This window comes from Heteronotia binoei, chromosome 11 (assembly GCF_032191835.1).
Source record: "Heteronotia binoei isolate CCM8104 ecotype False Entrance Well chromosome 11, APGP_CSIRO_Hbin_v1, whole genome shotgun sequence".
Lineage (NCBI taxonomy): Eukaryota > Metazoa > Chordata > Lepidosauria > Squamata > Gekkonidae > Heteronotia > Heteronotia binoei.
In genome coordinates, this window is record NC_083233.1 from 77,755,508 (window position 1) to 77,773,529 (window position 18,022).

Below are 18,022 nucleotides of genomic sequence, written 5' to 3' on the forward strand. Positions count from 1 at the left end.
TGCAATTCTGGGAGGTCTCCAGGCCCCACCTGGGGGTTGGTAAGCCAAATCCAGCCAACACTGCAGGAACAGAATGGCGTTCTGTGGCTTCCCCTCTCACTGCATGCAGACTTCAGTCCACCAAAGCTCATGATGCAACACATATTTTTTATATACTTAAAAAAAAATAGCAAGACGATCTTTAAAAATGCAACCCACCTCCATACCGCACATGGTACAGAGTTCAAAATTCTAGCATTTTATTCTGTGTAATGTAACTGCTAGTAAGCATATAAAGCGGGGGTCTCCAACTCGCACATGCCCCAGTGAGCACTTCGGTCTGGTTCTCAAAAGCTGTTGACAGTTCCCAGCATCAGAGAAGCGAGGCTCAAATCAACGAGAGCCAGGGCCTTTTCCGTTGCTGCCCCTAGCTGGTGGAATGAGCTGCCGGAAGAGATCAGGGCCCTGCGAGAGCTTCCACAGTTCCGCAGGGCCTGCAAAACGGCACTCTTCCACCAGGCATTTTCATGGCAACATCTGCCGCAGTGGGATTGGCCCATAAAAACATCACCGACCGTCCACCTCTTCACACTATCGCGATCCTAGGACCTCTTAGAACGGCTAACCACCATTCAGACCGCTGCCTGAAACCATGACACCAGCACAAGTAGATGTTTTTAGTAATTGTGTTTATGTTTTTATTGTTAGTTTTATTTGATCACACAAATGTAACTGTGTGACCTCTAATTTGTGAGCCGCCCTGAGCCTGCCGTGGCGGGGAGGGCGGAATATAAATCAAATAAACAAACCAACTCTTTTGAGCCTGCAAGCGTCTTTGGAATTCTAACGGGATGTGTCGGGCACAGTCACAAAACGGTGGCTGCAGGCAATGTTCCCTCTAAGCTGCGGAGTCTTGTGAGCAAGAATTCTACTTTGTGAGCTGCTGGCATTCAAGTGGTGAGCTACTGCATCAACGATTGTGCTCTGGGGCCATTTTTTTTCTGAGCGGAGACAACAATGTGTGAGCCAGCTCACGCTAACTCAGCTTAGAGGGAACACTGGCTGCTGGAGGTAGAGCCAGCCAAAAAACGGCTGTCGCGGCTTACCTTGAGCCACACAGCAAAGCCCCTTTTGCCGTGATGGCAACAGCTGCCAAAGCAACATTTAAAAAAAAAAATCTCCATAGCCAATCACAAGTCTTGCTGGGCAAAAGCTCCACCTCTCCCTGCCCACTTTCTAACAACATTATTAGGGTTTGTAGAATCTTTCGGGCTCAAGTGCCGTGTTCTACTGGAGAAAGTTTTTCTTCCAGACGTTTCGCTCTCAGCTGCAGAGAACATCCTCAGTGGCATTGCAGCCGGAGCAGGCGCTCTGACCTTCTTGGCTGCTGTGCAACGCCACTGAAGATGTTCTCCGCAGCTGAGAACGAAACGTCTGGAAGAAAAACTTTCTCCAGTAGAACACGGCACTTGAGCCCGAAAGATTCTACAAACCCTAATGATGATGCCAGCCGTGAAAACCTGAAATCTTTTCTAACAACACCTGATAGGCCCCAGTGGCGGGTATCACGTTGGGGACGCCTGATAGAAAGAACCAGGCACTCAAAAGCTGCATGTACTGGTCGGCGAAAGGAAGTTGATCCAAACAACATACCAACTGTGTATCATAGAATAAGTTTATTTTACCTGAAACCAGGATGGTAGGTGTGATGCTCGTTATTGTTGGCATTGAATCAGAACAACCAAATGTTATTTACAACTCCTAAAAAAAAAGAAAGGTCACACATGCTGCTTGTATGAACTAAGTTCATGATTGGGCTTCTGCTGCTGTTAAGATAAAACGCCATCACAACATGTGTATTGCACCAACGTGTGTGTCTACGGCTTTAGAATTAAATAAGTTACATTATTACAGTGCAAAATAAGTCTATTTGCACACTCCAAGTTTTTGTTTTAAAAAGCTGAAGGTATGGAATTGAAGGTTGTTGGGTTTTTTTAAAACAATTTCTCAAACATTCAACAACAGTACCGTTGTCAATGAACCTGTATAAATAGAATTGCATATTGTACAGAGCTGTTTAAAGTGGTCTGTTTAAGATACAATAAGAGATTATCGGCTACTTACAACTGAAAAGCATGCATTACAGTCCAATATTGTACAACTATGACATTTTACACAACGGAATATGAAAAAAAGGAGAATAAAACTTGGCCGATCGCCACTCTCTTTAATTCTTGCTTTAGCAGTTTAGGGAGATTGTCGTCTTCATGCAGCAAAGAACCCCAAAAACTTCCTTGTGGAGTGGTCTGTTTTAATCAGTTAAAAACTATATTGCACATTTGTAGATCTGTATATGAACTGAAGCTTCAAGAGCACCACACACTTCCTTCACAGAACACGACTTTTCAGTTCTATTTTTTTCCTCCCTCCCTGGGGAAAGAATTTTGTTTCTGTATTCATTTACAAGACTCATGCAGATGTTTTCGGTAGATGCGTAGCTAAAGACGCATGCACACAACAAAAATTAATCTTACGTTTCTGCAAAAATTTGCTTAGGGCTAAGAGATTACTCCAGTTTTGCTGTAAAGGAAAAAAAAGAAAAAGAGAAAGAGAAACAGAGAAAGGTAACGTTAGTTAGCAAGATGGATAAAAAGGACTTAATAAAAGCAAAGCTTTAAACAAACCACAGGAATTAATAGCCTCAGAGATAGTGGGAAATATTAAAGTTTGACTGCTGGTTTCCCATTTTTCCAGTGGGAGAACACAAGTCAATAGAAAAGCCACGAGTCAGTTAAAAGCTAGGAGAGTATTCGTTGAAGCACCCCACCGGCTAAATTAGCCTGGGGAGATGATGTCAGAGGATTTGACGACTGGAGACTACCCAAATGCCAAATATCTTGATTGGGGAGCTATTGCATAAGGAAGGAACGGAAAGAGTCCTGCAGATCAGGCATTCCCTTAAAAGTTTTGGCCAGGCCTGCAGCAGGTTGCTTCGGACAGATCCTTTCCAAGATCTTAGCTCTTCCCTTCCACAACTCAAAGTGGATTATTTTTTGCTATTGCTATGGGAACTAACTGAAGGTTGGACAGAACATTCACCTGCATCACTTGCTGACTGCCCTGTTAAAGTACACAGCACTATTCGTTTTAAAAAGGTCAAGGTAGTCCCCTGTGCAAGCACCAGTCGTTTCCGACTCTGGGGTGACGTTGCTTTCATGTTTTCACAGCTGACTTTTTGCGGGGTGGTTTGCCATTGCCTTCCCCAGTCATCTACACTTCCCCCCACCCAGCAAGCTGGGGACTTATTTTATCCACCTCGGAAGGATGGAAGGCTGAGTCAACCTGGAGCCAACTACCTGAACCAGCTTCCGCCAGGATCGAACTCAGGTCATGAGCAGAGGGCTCCGACTGCAGTACTGCAGCTTTATCACTCTGCGCCACGGGGCTCTTGCTATTAATTTTAGCAGGGCTTTTTTGTAGAAAAAGCACAGCCAGAGCTCATTTGCATATTAGGTCACACCCCCTGAGGTCACCACATGGCTTTTTTGTGGGAAAAGCCCAGCAGGAACTCATTTGCATATTAGGCCACACACCCCTGACACCAAGCCAGCTGGAATTGCGTTTCTGCTCAGAGAAGGCCCTGCATTTTAGCCGCATTTAACTGAGCGTCCTCAAGTGATGTACTTGCCTGAGAGCCAGGCAAACCCCAAGAGCCAGGCACGCTTTGGCCAAACCTACCAGAAGCCTGTAACGATCTTAAAGGTGTCTTTGGAAACTTCAGACAACCAAAGAATTCGTTTCACTTGGTTTTTGCAAAAGCTGTCACGCTTGGGGGGTGGGGGTGGGAACTGGCTTCATCCATCCACTTCTATGCATTTCCTGTGTGGGCACCAAGGAAGCTGGCCAGATCTATCCGCTTTTCCCTGGCAACAGTGTTCCGCACTGCTTGATTATTCAGTGTCTTCTTGTGCATGCCGAATTCTAGTCATGTCATCTGGATTTCCCAGGTGCCAAGTCCATTGAAAAGGATATGCCGCTGGTTTAGAAAGCAATCAGAAGCACCTAGGAAATTATTTACAAGCAGGGGTGGAATTCTAGCAGGAGCTCCTTTGCATATTAGGCCACACACCCCTGATATAGCCAATCCTCCAGGAGCTTACAAAAAAGCGCCTTTTAAGCTCTTGGAGGATTGGTTACATCGGGTGTGTGGCCTAATATGCAAAGGAGCTCCTGCTAGAATTCCACCCCTGCTTACAGGTATTCTGGGCATTACAGTAAACGTTACAGGATCTTGGTTTTCCCTCCTTCCCCAAATACAGCACCCAAGTCCCATTTTTTAAAACATACATCATGTATAAACCCAAGGGCTGTGGACCAATAGCCACCAAGGAATTATCTTGGGTAGCGGTGACGAGGAGGATCAGAGAAAAGGTCTCAACTAATTCAGGCAGTAAGCCCTGCATTATAATTTTTTTTTTTTAAGCTGCCTTTTGTAGAATTTCTGGCTCCCCAAGCCCCATGGAGTTTGTGTTGTTAAAAGTATGTAGGTTATCTTGATGCTGACTGTTAATTTAAAAAAAAATTGCAATTAGCAGAGATTAGGGAAACAGTGATTAAGAAGTGCAAGAAATCAACGAGACAGGTGCAAGGACAGACAATTTGGGTTGTTTTACCTATGCCTTGCCCACTCTGTGATAGTCCCTGCTTTTTCTCCCTTTGTTCACCCAAGTCATCTCTAATCAGATGCGTCTATGGAAGACACTATGAGGTTGCTGTACTGCATCTTATCACCACACATTAAAGGCCCCCTGGCCAATGATTCTTTTAAAAAGCGCCACTCAATCTTTTAGGGATTTTACGCAAGAATTTTTTTTAAAGACCCTTAATGAGACAAATACCGTTTTCGCACACAGCTAACCTCGCAGTCACAATCCTGTTCCCCCCGCAGCGTCCGGTCGGATTTCCCACCATCTGCGCCGGAGTTACAGGAAGTGCCACGGCTTTTGCGTAGCAAACGTAAACCGCTAAAACCCAGTTTACGTTTGCTACGCAGAAGCTGCGGCACTTCCTGTAACTCCGGCGCAGATGGTGGGAAATCCGACCGGACGCTGCGGAGGGAACAGGATTGTGACTGCGAGGTAAGCTGTGTGCGAAAACAGTAAACACTGATTTTTTAAAGGAAAAACTCTGGGAATCCTGTCTCAGTCCTGTGAACATTGGATGCATTTATACTGCAGAAAGTGGGGAGGGGGCTGCAAATTGCTCATATCAACACATTTAACCGAGCTATGCTTTTGTGAGACCACTGACCCAGCTAGCTACGTGGGTTCTATTCCAACAGGCAGAACTGCTTGAGAAAAATGGGCATATGAATCCCTGATTAGACCACTGGCTATCTAACCCAGCATTTTCAACCCAAGATCTCAAGTCATGGTCTTCCTGAACCTTGCAGCTGGAGTTCCATTTTGATGGGCAAAGGTAGGAACTGACCTTATGCCGTGCAGACTAACTCCGCAGCTGTGGCTTGTCCTATGCAGCTCTTATCGAAAGCTATACAAACTTCCTTGATGCATCACAGCAAATTTGATATTGGATTTATAGCCTGCCCTCCACTCTGAATTTCAGAGCAGCTCACAATCTCCTTTATCTTCCTCCCCCACAACAGACACCCTGTGATTTGGGTGGGGCTGAGAGGGCTCTCCCAGAAGCTGCCTTTTCAAGGGCAGCTCTATGAAAGCTATGGCTGACCCAAGGCCATTCGAGCAGCTGCAAGTGGAAGAGTGGGGAATCAAACCCAGTTCTCCCAGATAAGAGTCCGCACACTTCACCACTACACCACACTGGCTCTCTAAAGTTGGAAAGCGTTGCGAGACAGAAGCCAGAATGTATACACCAAAACATTAAGAATCATCTCCCAACAGGAGCTGCTCTATTTTTTGAAAGGATCTATATATCCACCAAACTAAAAACCTGGATGGGCAAATGGAGAGCCATTTCTGTATCCTGTTTGTCTGTGCTGCAACCTGTCTTGCAATGAATGCGTCACAAACTCATGCAGGGTTTTATGCCTAGATTTGGTTATGCTTGTCTCTGCATGCAGTCACGCTTAGAGACACATACAGGGTTTTCTCTGCCTTCGCCCCTACAATTCATTGCCAGGTCTTCCTCTAATGGGCATCTCTGCAAGGCACTTTCTTTGGGATGCGGGGGGGGGGGTATGAGCAGCGAGATATCCTCGGATCAGTGTTCCCTCTAAGCTGCGTGAGCATGAGCTAACTCAGATTTTTAGCCTCTATCTCACACACGTTTGTCTTAGCTCAGGAAGGATGACTTCAGCAGTAGCTCACAACTTTAATGCCAGTAGTTCACAAATTAGAATTTTTGCTCACAAGACTCTGCAGCTTAGAGGGAACACTGCCTAGGACTGTCAGAAGTTCGCTTTGTGCGAAATGAGGGAAACACAAACTAATGCCCATTAATCCATGTTCAGTGCAGCCCACTAGTATGAAACAGGATCCAGACCAGCAAGGCCTATAACTAGTGACATGAATGGGGGAGAGAATTAACCCTGATCCCCTAAACCCTATAACTGGCATAAATCATAAGAGAAAAGTCTGAAGTTTGGAGAAATCTAGATTTATGAAAGCAGGACCAAAATGTGACAGAGAGGAAGCACACAGCGGGTCAAGTCCCCAAGTTTAGAAGGGCAGCTCTTTAAATACTCAGCCAAATACATTCCTACGAGCACCGGGCTTGTCTTTCATCTAGTGATACGCCTATGCTCTTTTGCCGCTTATTAAAGGGGTGATCCATAGCAAAGGTCATGATGCAGAATAGTTGGAAGACGCTGAAGGCCTGGTCTACACACACAGGCAAATAAAGTGAAGGAACGGGCTACATCCTGGCAGACTACAGAGGAAGGAGTCCAGCACTGGATGTTTTGTTCTACTGTGCGATTCTCCTGCATCTGAAAGAGGGTCAGATTGCTGTGTGAAGTCATGAGAGCTGGTAGACTGGGGGGTGGCTAGCTAATGGGAGGGAGGCTTTGTGGCTGTCCTGCAAGGAGGCCCACTGACCTGCTATACCATGTGAGCTGGACCTGCCTCTCCTAGCACTGGGTTAGCACCTGTTCCCCAGGTCAACAGACCCAGAGGGAAAGCCGCGACAAGTCAAGGAGCTGGGATTGAAGAACAGATTAAAGAGTTTGGCAACTTGGCCAAAAGGCTGGCCACTACCAAACCGCAAAGAAACTCATAAAAGTTCGAGGCGTGGTTTTGAATGCTTGCATGGGTGTTGGTCTCCATCCCCATAAAGCTTTAATGGTCTACTGTGGAGCTTCTGAAATTTCGCAGTCAAGAATCCATCGAGTGTTCCGTGCCTGTCATGGTGACAGACTGCCCTAGCTCTCGCTAAGTTGAATCTAGCCTTCTGAAGCAGGGGTGTCAAACATGTGGCCTGGGGGCCGAATCTGGCCCCCAGAGGGCTCCTATCAGGCCCATGAGCGACTCACTGTTGTCCGCTTCCTTCTCCCTCTTTGACTTTCTACTATAATTCATAGACTTCAGCCTCAACCACTCTTCTGTTACGAGTCCACCTTGCAGCCATCTCAGCACATCATACTCCCATTGAGGGATAGTCTGTATTCATGCATCCTTCTGCATCACAACTTGCTTCGCCAGGAGCTACAGAGCAAAGCTCCTCTCTTGGGGAGAAAGTGGGGGGGGGGGAAGGAGAGCTAGATTTGCCAGGCTCTCTCAATTGCACAGCAGAGCTACCAAGCCAAGCCTCTCTTCCTTCTGTTGACTGAGGCTCAACAAGCCAGTGAGCTGGATTAGGCTGAGGGTGTGTGTTTGCCTGTGTTCTTTATAAAGTTTATATCTCTCCTACCTGGCATTACATTTTATGACACACACATGGTCCGGCCCGACAAGGTGAAGATCCGGCCCTCATAACAAACGAGTTTAACACCCCTGTTCTAAACAACAAGACTGACCTAGAAAGTGATGAATGCATGAAGCCAGGCTACTGTCTCCCTACTGCTTCGCTGCAGCACATTAAAAGCTCTGCCCGGTAGAAGCCATCAAGGAACTGTCCTGTTACGAGCAGCCTGCCTAGAAATCTAACTGCAAGAACCTTGACCTGTTAACAAGCTGGCAACACCTCTGAACAAAATGGGAAGCGCTCCAATACTACCAAAGCTACATTTCATGATAAGCAACTTGGGGTCTGGAATCTGGATACCTCTGTTTCTCTTCGTTTTGGGGGAGGGGGAGGGGAGTAGGAAAAATAACCCTATGACTCAAGGCTCTGGGAGAGCTTCCACCACACAAAGCCTTTTTTTTTTTAGAGATGCCGACAGTTGCTAATGGAGAAATGAATGCAATTTCGGAACAAAAGCGGCAATTTCCTGAGCCTCTCAGGGCACTGCTCCCACTAGGTCAGTTCTAAAGATTAAGCGGATAGAAACGGCAGGCACAAATGCCCTCGGCGCTTCAAGTCGTCAGGGCCTTCCGCTTACTGGATGCAAGGGTGTGAAGAGTGGTGATAATAATGTAGCACAGCAGAATATCTGACAAAACGCAGCATGGGATGGAGGAAAAATTAGCATTTTATTCTTTGACATGTATACAGCATATGCTTTTTTTTTAAAAAAAACCAGCACATCACCACTGGAATGGTGAAATGGGAAAGAAATACTCACTTCAGTCGATGAATGTTGGAAGGCATTGGAGAGAAACACCACACAGTTAGGACTGTTAATGAACTTACATGTTGTTGGTACAGGACTCAGTTTGGAGGGGCAAAACACGAACATCATGCGCTAACATTTATCTTAATAGAATGACGGTGGTTAGTGCCACATTAAAAATAAAAAATAGTTCTATACAATATGTTCATTTGGTCATGTGGTATTTACAGATTTTACAAAACACACGCACGCGCACACACACACACACACACAGAAACGTGGTTACTTTTCCACATCAGGCTAGAAGAACGTGGCCAGCAGGCTATGCTCCAAGATGTGTCACTGACAGTTAGAGGTTTAACAAAAAAAACCAAAAACCCAGCGAGAACTCCAGCTGGGTTAATTTGAGTTGTTTGCTTCCAAGGCCCGTTACCAAATGCTCAGATTTAAAAATAGAACCAAAAAAAGAAAGAAAAAAAGGAAAGTCGGACACACGCAAAAAAAAAAAAAAAAAAGATAATTAAAAAGGAACTCAGTTTCCTAGGGCTTAATATGAAAAGACAGCCGTAGAAATCTCTCAGTAAAAAAGGTGTTTTTTTTTTTAATTTTATGGTTTTTCCCCCCTCGTTTGAGAAGTCCATCCTGGCAGCCATCTATCTCCCTTTCTGCTTCTCCCCCACCCACACAGAACAGGCAATGCCGGTGAAATAATGCTGTTACAATACACGTAAGACATTTTAAATAAATATTTTTTTTTTTAAAAAAAATCCCTACTTGTGTTAAGCGGAGATGGGGGTGGGGGGAAACACCACCGCACAACATTAAGAGGTTGCTCCTGGGAGGGTTATTTTCTGCACTGGCGAGAACAGACGCGCCTCGCATTAAGATGGGTGTAAACAAAATTAAGTCAGAACCTAAAATACGGAAAGGGGGTGGAGAAGAAAAGATGGGAAGAAGAACAGAAAGGAGGGGGTAGGGAAAAAATACTGAGGTAGCAGTATACTCCGCCCAGTGCAGAAAAAGCCCAACTGAATGACAAATTAGATGACCATGCAGAATACACACAAAACTGCATGCTTTTAGTTTGAGAGAAAAAAGACACGCAAAAAAAAAAAAGAAAGAAAAAACATTCATTCCCTAAAATCTGCTACCAATTGATGCTTGCTAAATAGTGTCCACTGGTACTCCCCCCCCCCCCCTCCCCAGTCCCGCAAAACACTATTATTTTGTTTTTACAAGGATGGGTTAACTATTAAACAGAACACTGTACATGCTTCTCCTCTACAAAAAATATTTGCATAAAATAGTGTTAATTTCTCTGTACATGTCAATGGACACCCTAGTTGTGTATAAAAGAAGGGGGGGGGAATACCGCTCCCCTACTGGAGTCGGGGTGGAAATTAAGAAAACCCAAAAAATTTAGGAATATGAAACCTCAGTCACCGGCAAATATGTTCATGTGAAAATTCAGCAGAATAAGACAAATTGCTTTAAACAATAAAAAAAAATTTGATTTAAGTTAAACATCTCTCTGTCAAACGGTTATTCACTTCAGGTCAAGACAAGAACATGTCGCTAAAGTTAGTGTCTGTGCTGTACAGCCAGATAACCAAGGGCAAGGTAATGAACACAAACGGCCAGGAAATCCCTTCAGTGCATGCGGACAGAGGACGCGGTTTGGTGGCAGGCGGCAGACTATCTTTACCAGGCTCTAAGTAGTTACGCGCCACAAATTTAAGTGTTTCATCCAGCAGAATGACGGGCAGTGAGATTTTCAAAACCATCAGCCACTGGGTCAGATTCAAGGGTGTGATTTGGAAGATCAGCTGTGGAACGGAAGAGAAAAAGGAACGGTTCAAGCCTTTTTTTCACGGCACTAGGAGGCAAAGAGAGAAGATGAAACGCTCTGGGCTTGAGATTCTCCCCCAAGATGCGTCTTTGCATACTTACTGGCAGTGGCTCCACGTAGAGGATGAGGAAATGAAGAGACATGGACAAGCAGATGGAACCCAGCAGCCAGACATTCTCCCAGGGAGGCATCCGCAGCAAAGACTGGTTCTCTGACAGGCTGCAAGGAAACAGCGCAGACGAGGCTTCAGAGCTCCATATTGCTCTGTTCCGTGCCAGGCAACCCACACCAGGCCTGCCGTACATCTAATACCCCCGCAAACATTCATGCATAAAGTGCTTTTTAGAAAGATCCAGCAAGGCAGACCGGTATTGTTGTCCATTTATTTCAGAAGGCACATAGGCTGTGAAAGACAGTTTTGTTTAAGTCACCTAAATGAACTCATGGCTAAGCTACAATCTGAACCGAGGACATGGCTAAGCTACAATTTGAATTTAGTAAGCTCAAGAGTCATGGAGTAAAAGGACAGGCCCTCTTGTGGATCAAAAACTGGCTAATTAATAGGAAGCAAAGAGTGAGTATAAATGGGCAGTCTCCGCAGTGGAGGACGGTAAGCGGTGGGGTGCCGCAGGGCTCAGTACTGGGTCTCATGCTCTTTTAACTTGTTCATTAATTATTTGAAGTTGGGAGTAAACAGCGAAGTGGCCAAGTTTGCAGATGACACTAAATTGTTCAGGGTGGTGAGAACCAGAGAGGATTGTGAGGAACTCCAAAGGGATCTGTTGAGGCTGGGTGAGTGGGCGTCAACATGGCAGATGAGGTTCCATGTGGCCAAGTGCAAAGTAATGCACATTGGGGCCAAAAATCCCAGCTACATATACAAGCTGATGGGGTGTGAACCGGCAGAGACTGACCAAAAGAGAGATCTTGGGGTTGTGGTAGGTAACTCACTGAAAATGTCAAGACGGTGTATGTTTGCAATAAAAAGGCCAACACCATGCTAGGAATTATTAGGAAGGGAACTGAAAACAAATAAGCCAGTATCATAAGGGGAGGGGAGGGACGGTGGCTCAGTGGTAGAGCATCTGCTTGGGAAGCAGAAAATCCCAGGTTCAATCCCTGGCATCTCCAAGAAAGGGTCCAGGCAAATAGGTGTGAAAAACCTCACCTTGAGACCCTGGAGAGCCGCTGCCAGTCTGAGAAGACAATACTGACTTTGATGGACCAAAGGTCTGATTCAGTATAAGGCAGCTTCATATGTTCATAATGCCCCTGTATAAATCAATGGTGTGGTCTCATTTGGAATACTGTGTACAATTTTGGTCACCACACCTCAAAAAGTATATTATAGCACTGGAAAAAGTCCAGAAAAGGGCAACTAGAATGATTAAAGGTTTGGAACACTTTCCCTATGAAGAAAGGTTAAAACACTTGGGGCTCTTTAGCGTGGAGAAATGTCGACTGCGGGGTGACATGATAGAGGTTTACAAGATTATGCATGGGGAGAGAAAGAAGTACTTTTCTCCCTTTCTCACAATACAAGAACTCGTGGGCATACAATGAAATTGCTGAGCAGTCGGGTTAGAATGGATAAAAGGAAGTACTTCTTCACCTAAAGGGTGATTAACATGTGGAATTCACTGCCACAGTAGGTGGCGGCGGCTACAAGCATAGCCAGCTTCAAGAGGGAACTGGATAAAAATATGGAGCAAGGTCCATCAGTGGCTATTAGCCATAGTATATTACTGGAACTGTCTGGGGCAGTGATGCTCTGTATTCTTTGTTCTTGGGGTGGAGGGGCAAAGTGGAAGGGCTTCTAGACCCACTCATGAACCTTCTGGTGGCACTTGGGGTTTTTTTTTTTTTTTTGGCCACTGTGTGACACAGTGTTGGACTGGATGGGCCACTGGCCTGATCCAACATGGCTTCTCTTATGTTCTTATGACAGGACTCCCAAGGCCCTTTACAAAACCCCAACAATTTTTTTTTTTAAGTCACTACTAAAATCGGCTGCAATGGATGAAGATGAGACTAGGATGTGTGAAACATTATTGGTTCCTTTTCACGGGTCCTTTGAAAGCTCTGCCATTTCTTTCCTTTCTTCAGTGGACCAGTGGCAAGACCACATGTGCCCACAGCACTCCCAAAAGCAAGGCCGCTAAGCACCATTCTGAAGCACTGGGCTTTCATAGTCTCTAGGGGTGGAGCCTCTCCTTGCCCGGTTGCCAGCGGAAACTTGGCCTGAGTTGTTTGGCAGTTGCAGAGGTACCAAGGCGGCCGGGCGGCCGTGAGTGGGCAAGTGACATTCAGTCCTCCCCAGCCAAAACAGTTCCCATGCTGAGCATGGCTAGAGGTCAACTTAATTTTGCACTACATCTTTGACAGTGACCAGGCAGTGACCTTTGGGACATTCAAAGGCAGCACAAGATAGACTTTCTTTCCTTTCTTGCTGCCGGTAATCAAGAGGCATGCCAGTTCCACCCATCCCATAGTCCAGCCAATTCCAGGCCTATAAATCTTTTCAAGCCACCTCTGAATTCCATAAACTCCAGCTTGGAAAATTCCTCAATGGATATGAATAAATTTTAATGGTGGGATTTTCTGCATTTAAAAACTCACTGGAATGCACTGCCACAGGAGGTGGAGGTGGCTACAAGCGCAGACAGCTTTCAAGAGGGGATTGGATAAGCATATGGAGCAGAGGTCCGTCAGTGGCTATTAGTCACAGCCTAAAGCTGCAGTACTGCAGTCGGAGACCTCTGCTCACGACCTGAGCTTGATCCCAGCGAAAGCTGGTTCAGGTAGCCGGCTCCAGGTTGACTCAGCCTTCCATGGTCGGTAAAACGAGTATCCAGCGTGCTGGGGGGGAAGTGTAGATGACTGGGGAAGGCAATGGCAAACCACCCTGTAAAATGTCTGCTGTTGAAACCTTGTGAAAGCAATGTCACCCCAAAGTTGAAAACAACTGGTGCTTGCACAAGGGACTACCTTTACCTTTTACCTTTATCATTGGAACTCAGTCTGGGGCAGTGATGCTCTGTATTCTTGGTGCTTGGGGGGCGGGGCACAGTGGGAGGGCTTCTAGCCCCACTGGTGGACCTCTTGCACCTAGCTTTTTGGGCCACTGTGTGACAGAGTGTTGGACTGGATGGGCCACTGGCCTGATCCAACATGGCTTCTCTTATATTCTTATGTTCTCACTCTGCTGCACCAATGGCACAGAGGCTGGAAACTATCAATCAAGGAAAGGGAAGGAAATCCTTTCATTTTCTGTTTCAAACATGCTCACCTGTTGAGGGCATTGCACATCTCAATTGTGACCAAGACAGAAAGAGCCATTGTCATAGGATACGGAGACTCAAAGACAACACAGTCGACACCTTCGAAATCTGGGTTTTCATCTTTGCACTGCAGGAAATGGCTCTGGAAGACACAATACACAAGTCAGTCTAACTACACTTTCGTCTTGTTGATCAAAATAATCTATATAAAAACATAGCTACTACACTTCAACCGCGTTTTTTTTTAAAGTATTAGTTGGATAGACTATATCTTGGCATTGGTAAAAAACTGGTGGTGTCTTAAAAAGCCATTTTGATATCTCAACAATAAAAGCAAAGTCAGTTGTTCTCTGAGAATGTAAGCTCTGCTCCAAAACTCTAACCATGCTTGTGTTTTTGAAATATTGAACAGGAAATTAATACCAGCTGGTAGAAGGTGATTCTTGGTCCACCATCAGCAGCAATAAACCACCAAGCGGCAGCCCCCACGGTAGCAGCTCCAACGTAGCCTTCGAGAGAGAAAAAGAGCACACATCTTAGCAGACCAAACAACGGAGCACCTGTGCTGCGGGCTGACCTCTCCCCCTCCGTACAATAGGTTACTTGTAACCTTTGCTCATTTCCTGTAATTAAGGAGCCACGCTTAGATTTCAATCTCCCAATTCACTACAACTGACACTTCCCAAGATCACATCTCTCTCTTTTTTTATGGCTGCCATAGCTGAGCTTTTTATATGGTCAATCGCATACCCTCCCCAAAACCACAACTCGCACACAAAGTGACACAAAGTGTGCTGCTTCCTTTAGCCACAGCCATTCCTAGTGGGTCGGAGACCCAAGGCGCAGCTGATTACAAAAGAAAAAGAAAAAGAAAGGGGGGGGGGGTTTACAGACTCAATTTAAGTGGCATCGCCGAAGAACCAAGGGAGAAGTGGTCTCGTTGCTGACTACATTAGCAAGTACAAAAATGTCAAGGGACTAGGGAAAAAAAGGATGCAGCAGTCACACACGTTCAGGCAACTTCTAGCACACAAGGAAATTTCAATGCCATGAGCCACCCCACCATCACACACACACGCTGGGTGGATTCTCTGATGCTTTTAAAGCCACGAGGAGAAAAGGACAGACAGCGGTGGATCGTAAGGGAAGAACAGTAGCTGCTCAGTTCCACCTGAGCTCCCGCAGAGCCAAAGCCAAAGCAGATATACTCACATCCTATGGCCAAATAACGGAAGAAGAGCCAGCCGGAGATCAGGGGCTCTTTAGGATTGCGAGGAGGTTTGTCCATGATGTCCAGATCAGGGGGGTTGAAGCCCAGGGCAGTGGCAGGCAGGCCGTCAGTCACGAGATTCACCCACAACAGCTGGACGGGAATTAAAGCTTCAGGGAAACCCAGAGCAGCAGTCAGGAAGATACTGCCAAAGAAACCAAAACGCATCCTGAATACTTTAACTCCTTGTCACAGGCGAGAGGTTAGGCTCAGGTCCCCCCATGCATCCACTTGGCCACAATTTGTGCCATTACAGGTGAGAGTTCTTCAGAGCCAAATCAGCAGCTGCCCTTCCAGCTTTTAGCACTAACGTCTCGCGACCAAGACGGAGACTGCTTGTAGGAAAGAGTTTCAGTCCTGTGCGTAACAGGGTGGGAAACTACGTGCACCGGAGACCTTCCCACAAATAGCAAAAGAATTGTGAAGGGGAAGTATTTGTGCTTAAAAGTTTTCTGGATCTGAGATAACCAAGACTCCATGCCAATAAAGGGATTTGGAGATAATCGAGACCCTGGGTCAGAAATCATACCAAGAACACAAATCAAAAGGGCGAGCTCTGGCATGGCATTCCCCCTTCAGCTTCCTAGACACATCCTGACAGGTGGGATTCCTCAAGTCGCTTGATTACTTGCTTTGGACTGTATTTTCTCCCAAGCCCCCACTATTCCACTGAGCAAAGCAAGTGCACTTGCTCAGTCCCCAAGAGCACTGGACTACACAGACTCTTCACTGGCCTGATCCAGAAGGGCTCTTCTTATGTTCTAATGCAGGGGTGGCCAAAAGTGTGGCTCTTTCACACAGATTGTGTGGCTCTTGAAGCCCCCATTGCCCTGTTGGCTGGCTTGGAGAAGGCATTTCTCTCTTTAAATCTGGTGGCTTGTGAATGCATTTGAAGTTAAAGTTGCTTTCTTTCCACCTATCCCTCTCCCCCAGCTTCCCTCCCTCCCTGTCTCTCAAACGCCTAATGTACATGTTTTGTGGCTCTCAAAACATATGATGTTTATTCTATGTGGCTCTTGCGAAAGAAGTCCTTTTCTCCCTTTCTCACAATACAAGAACTCTTCGGCATTCGATGAAATTGCTGAGCAGTCGGGTTAAAATGGATAAAAGGAAGTCCTTCTTTACCCAAAGGATGATTAACATGTGGAATTCACTGCCACATGAGGTGGTGCCAGCGACAAGCATAGCCAGCTTCGAGGGGTTTGGATAAAAATATGGAGCAGAAGTCCATCAGTGGCTATTAGCCACAGTGTGTGTGTGTGTGTATATATATATAAAAAAAAATTTTGGCCACTGTGTATCACAGAGTGTTGGACTGGATGGGCCATTGGCCTGATCCAACATGGCTTCTCTTATGTGACACAGAGTGTTGGACTGGAGGGGCCATTGGCCTGATCCAACATGGCTTCTCTTATGTTCTCTTACGTTAAACAAGTTTGGCCACCCCTGTTCTAATGCTTGCTGCACCTACCAGACGACCTCCCCGACGTTTGAAGAGATGAGGTAGCGAATGAACTGTTTCATGTTATTGTAGATTGCACGGCCCTCTTCCACAGCAGCTACGATTGTCGAGAAGTTGTCATCCGCCAGCACCATTTCTGAAGCTGTCTTTGCCACGGCGGTGCCCGACCCCATTGCAATTCCGATCTCTGCTTTCTTCAGGGCTGGGGCATCGTTTACACCATCGCCAGTCTGAAGCACAATGTTTGAAAGATGACACAGTGGACCATGCCGATGCCCAAAGCGTTAACTCTGCTTGAACTACAGGCTCCCCGGCATGAGGGTTAGGGGACTGGCTGGGGAAAGAACTCAAGGACTCGTGCTCATGGACATGCTTACTTCTGCTACAACGTCAGAACAATCTGCAAACTGAAGCCCGTTTCTAGTAACCAAAAGCTGAGACCCCACCCCTAAACGTATTCCCATCGGCAGTTCACGCAATCAGCCTCTCTATCTTCATATTGCAAGCTACCTTTCCAGATTTAACCTCAAATAAACATCAACCACATAAACCCACCGCTCCCCTGAAACGAGCATACGTTGTTCTTCACTCAGGCAGCTAGATTTTCCTTCATGCAAGGGGCTGCAGCCTGCCACTTGTCCCCAACACACTTACCATAGCTGTGATCTCATCAAAAGACTGCAGGAACTCGACAATTTTAGACTTATGGGAAGGTTCCACACGGGCAAAACAGCGGGCATTTTGACAAGCGTCTCTCTGGGCAGCCGGGGAGAGTTCGTCGAACTCGCGGCCAGTGAAGGCTTTTGTGGTGACATCCTCCTCTTCCCCAAAGATGCCAATGCGACGACAGATGGCCACCGCAGTCCCTTTGTTGTCCCCGGTTATCATGATCACGCGAATGCCGGCTTGCCTGCAGAGCTTGATGGACGAAGCCACTTCAATTCTGGGGGGATCCAGCATTCCCACGCAGCCGACGAAGGTCAAATTGGTCTAAAGCAAGAATGGCAATTCAAGTCATGTTTTCCATATCACCTATTGCAGGGGTGTCGAACTCAACTGTTATGAGGGTTGGATCTGACATAAATGAAACCTTGTTGGGCCGGGCCATGTGTGTACCTATTTAAGATTAGGTAGCAGAGATAAACTTTTTAAAGAACGCAGACAAATATGACTAAATATATTTTTAAAAAACAAAACCTTGAAATAAAACATTAGCACTTGTTGGTCTTACAGGTGCTTTTTTTTTATTTCTCCCATGGGATCCAAGGAACTGGCCCAAGGAAGCTCTGGCTCTTTCCTTCCTTCCCCAGGGGACCAGGAGAGGGTGGAGCCTCAACCAATGGAGAACATAAGAACGTAAGAGAAGCCATGTTGGATCAGGCCAATGGCCCATCCAGTCCAGCATTGTGTCACAGTGGCCGAATACACACACACACTGTGGCTAATAGCCACTGATGGACCTCTGCTCCATATTTTTATCTAACCCCCTCTT

General features: G+C 46.1%; 1 protein-coding gene across 3 annotated transcripts in view; it reads right to left on the reverse strand.

The window, feature by feature from the left end:
• Positions 1–1,633: 1,633 nt before the first annotated feature.
• Positions 1,634–18,022, reverse strand: part of ATP2A2 (ATPase sarcoplasmic/endoplasmic reticulum Ca2+ transporting 2) — a 66,948-nt gene continuing 50,559 nt past the window's right edge. Inside the window, exons 14-21 of one of the 3 annotated variants that reach the window (XR_009555980.1) lie at positions 17,185–17,520; positions 16,540–16,760; positions 15,011–15,213; positions 14,222–14,307; positions 13,807–13,940; positions 10,619–10,736; positions 8,681–10,494; positions 1,634–2,559 (exon numbers count right to left, since the gene is read on the reverse strand). Coding sequence is in view for 2 of the 3 variants with exons in the window: in XM_060250142.1 (XP_060106125.1) it covers positions 10,225–10,494; positions 10,619–10,736; positions 13,807–13,940; positions 14,222–14,307; positions 15,011–15,213; positions 16,540–16,760; positions 17,185–17,520 (1,368 nt within the window). In the remaining variant the exon portion in view is untranslated. Of the gene's footprint in view, positions 2,560–8,569; positions 10,495–10,618; positions 10,737–13,806; positions 13,941–14,221; positions 14,308–15,010; positions 15,214–16,539; positions 16,761–17,184; positions 17,521–18,022 lie in introns of those variants that run through there. The other 2 variants (XM_060250143.1, XM_060250142.1) reach the window with 2 other exon arrangements.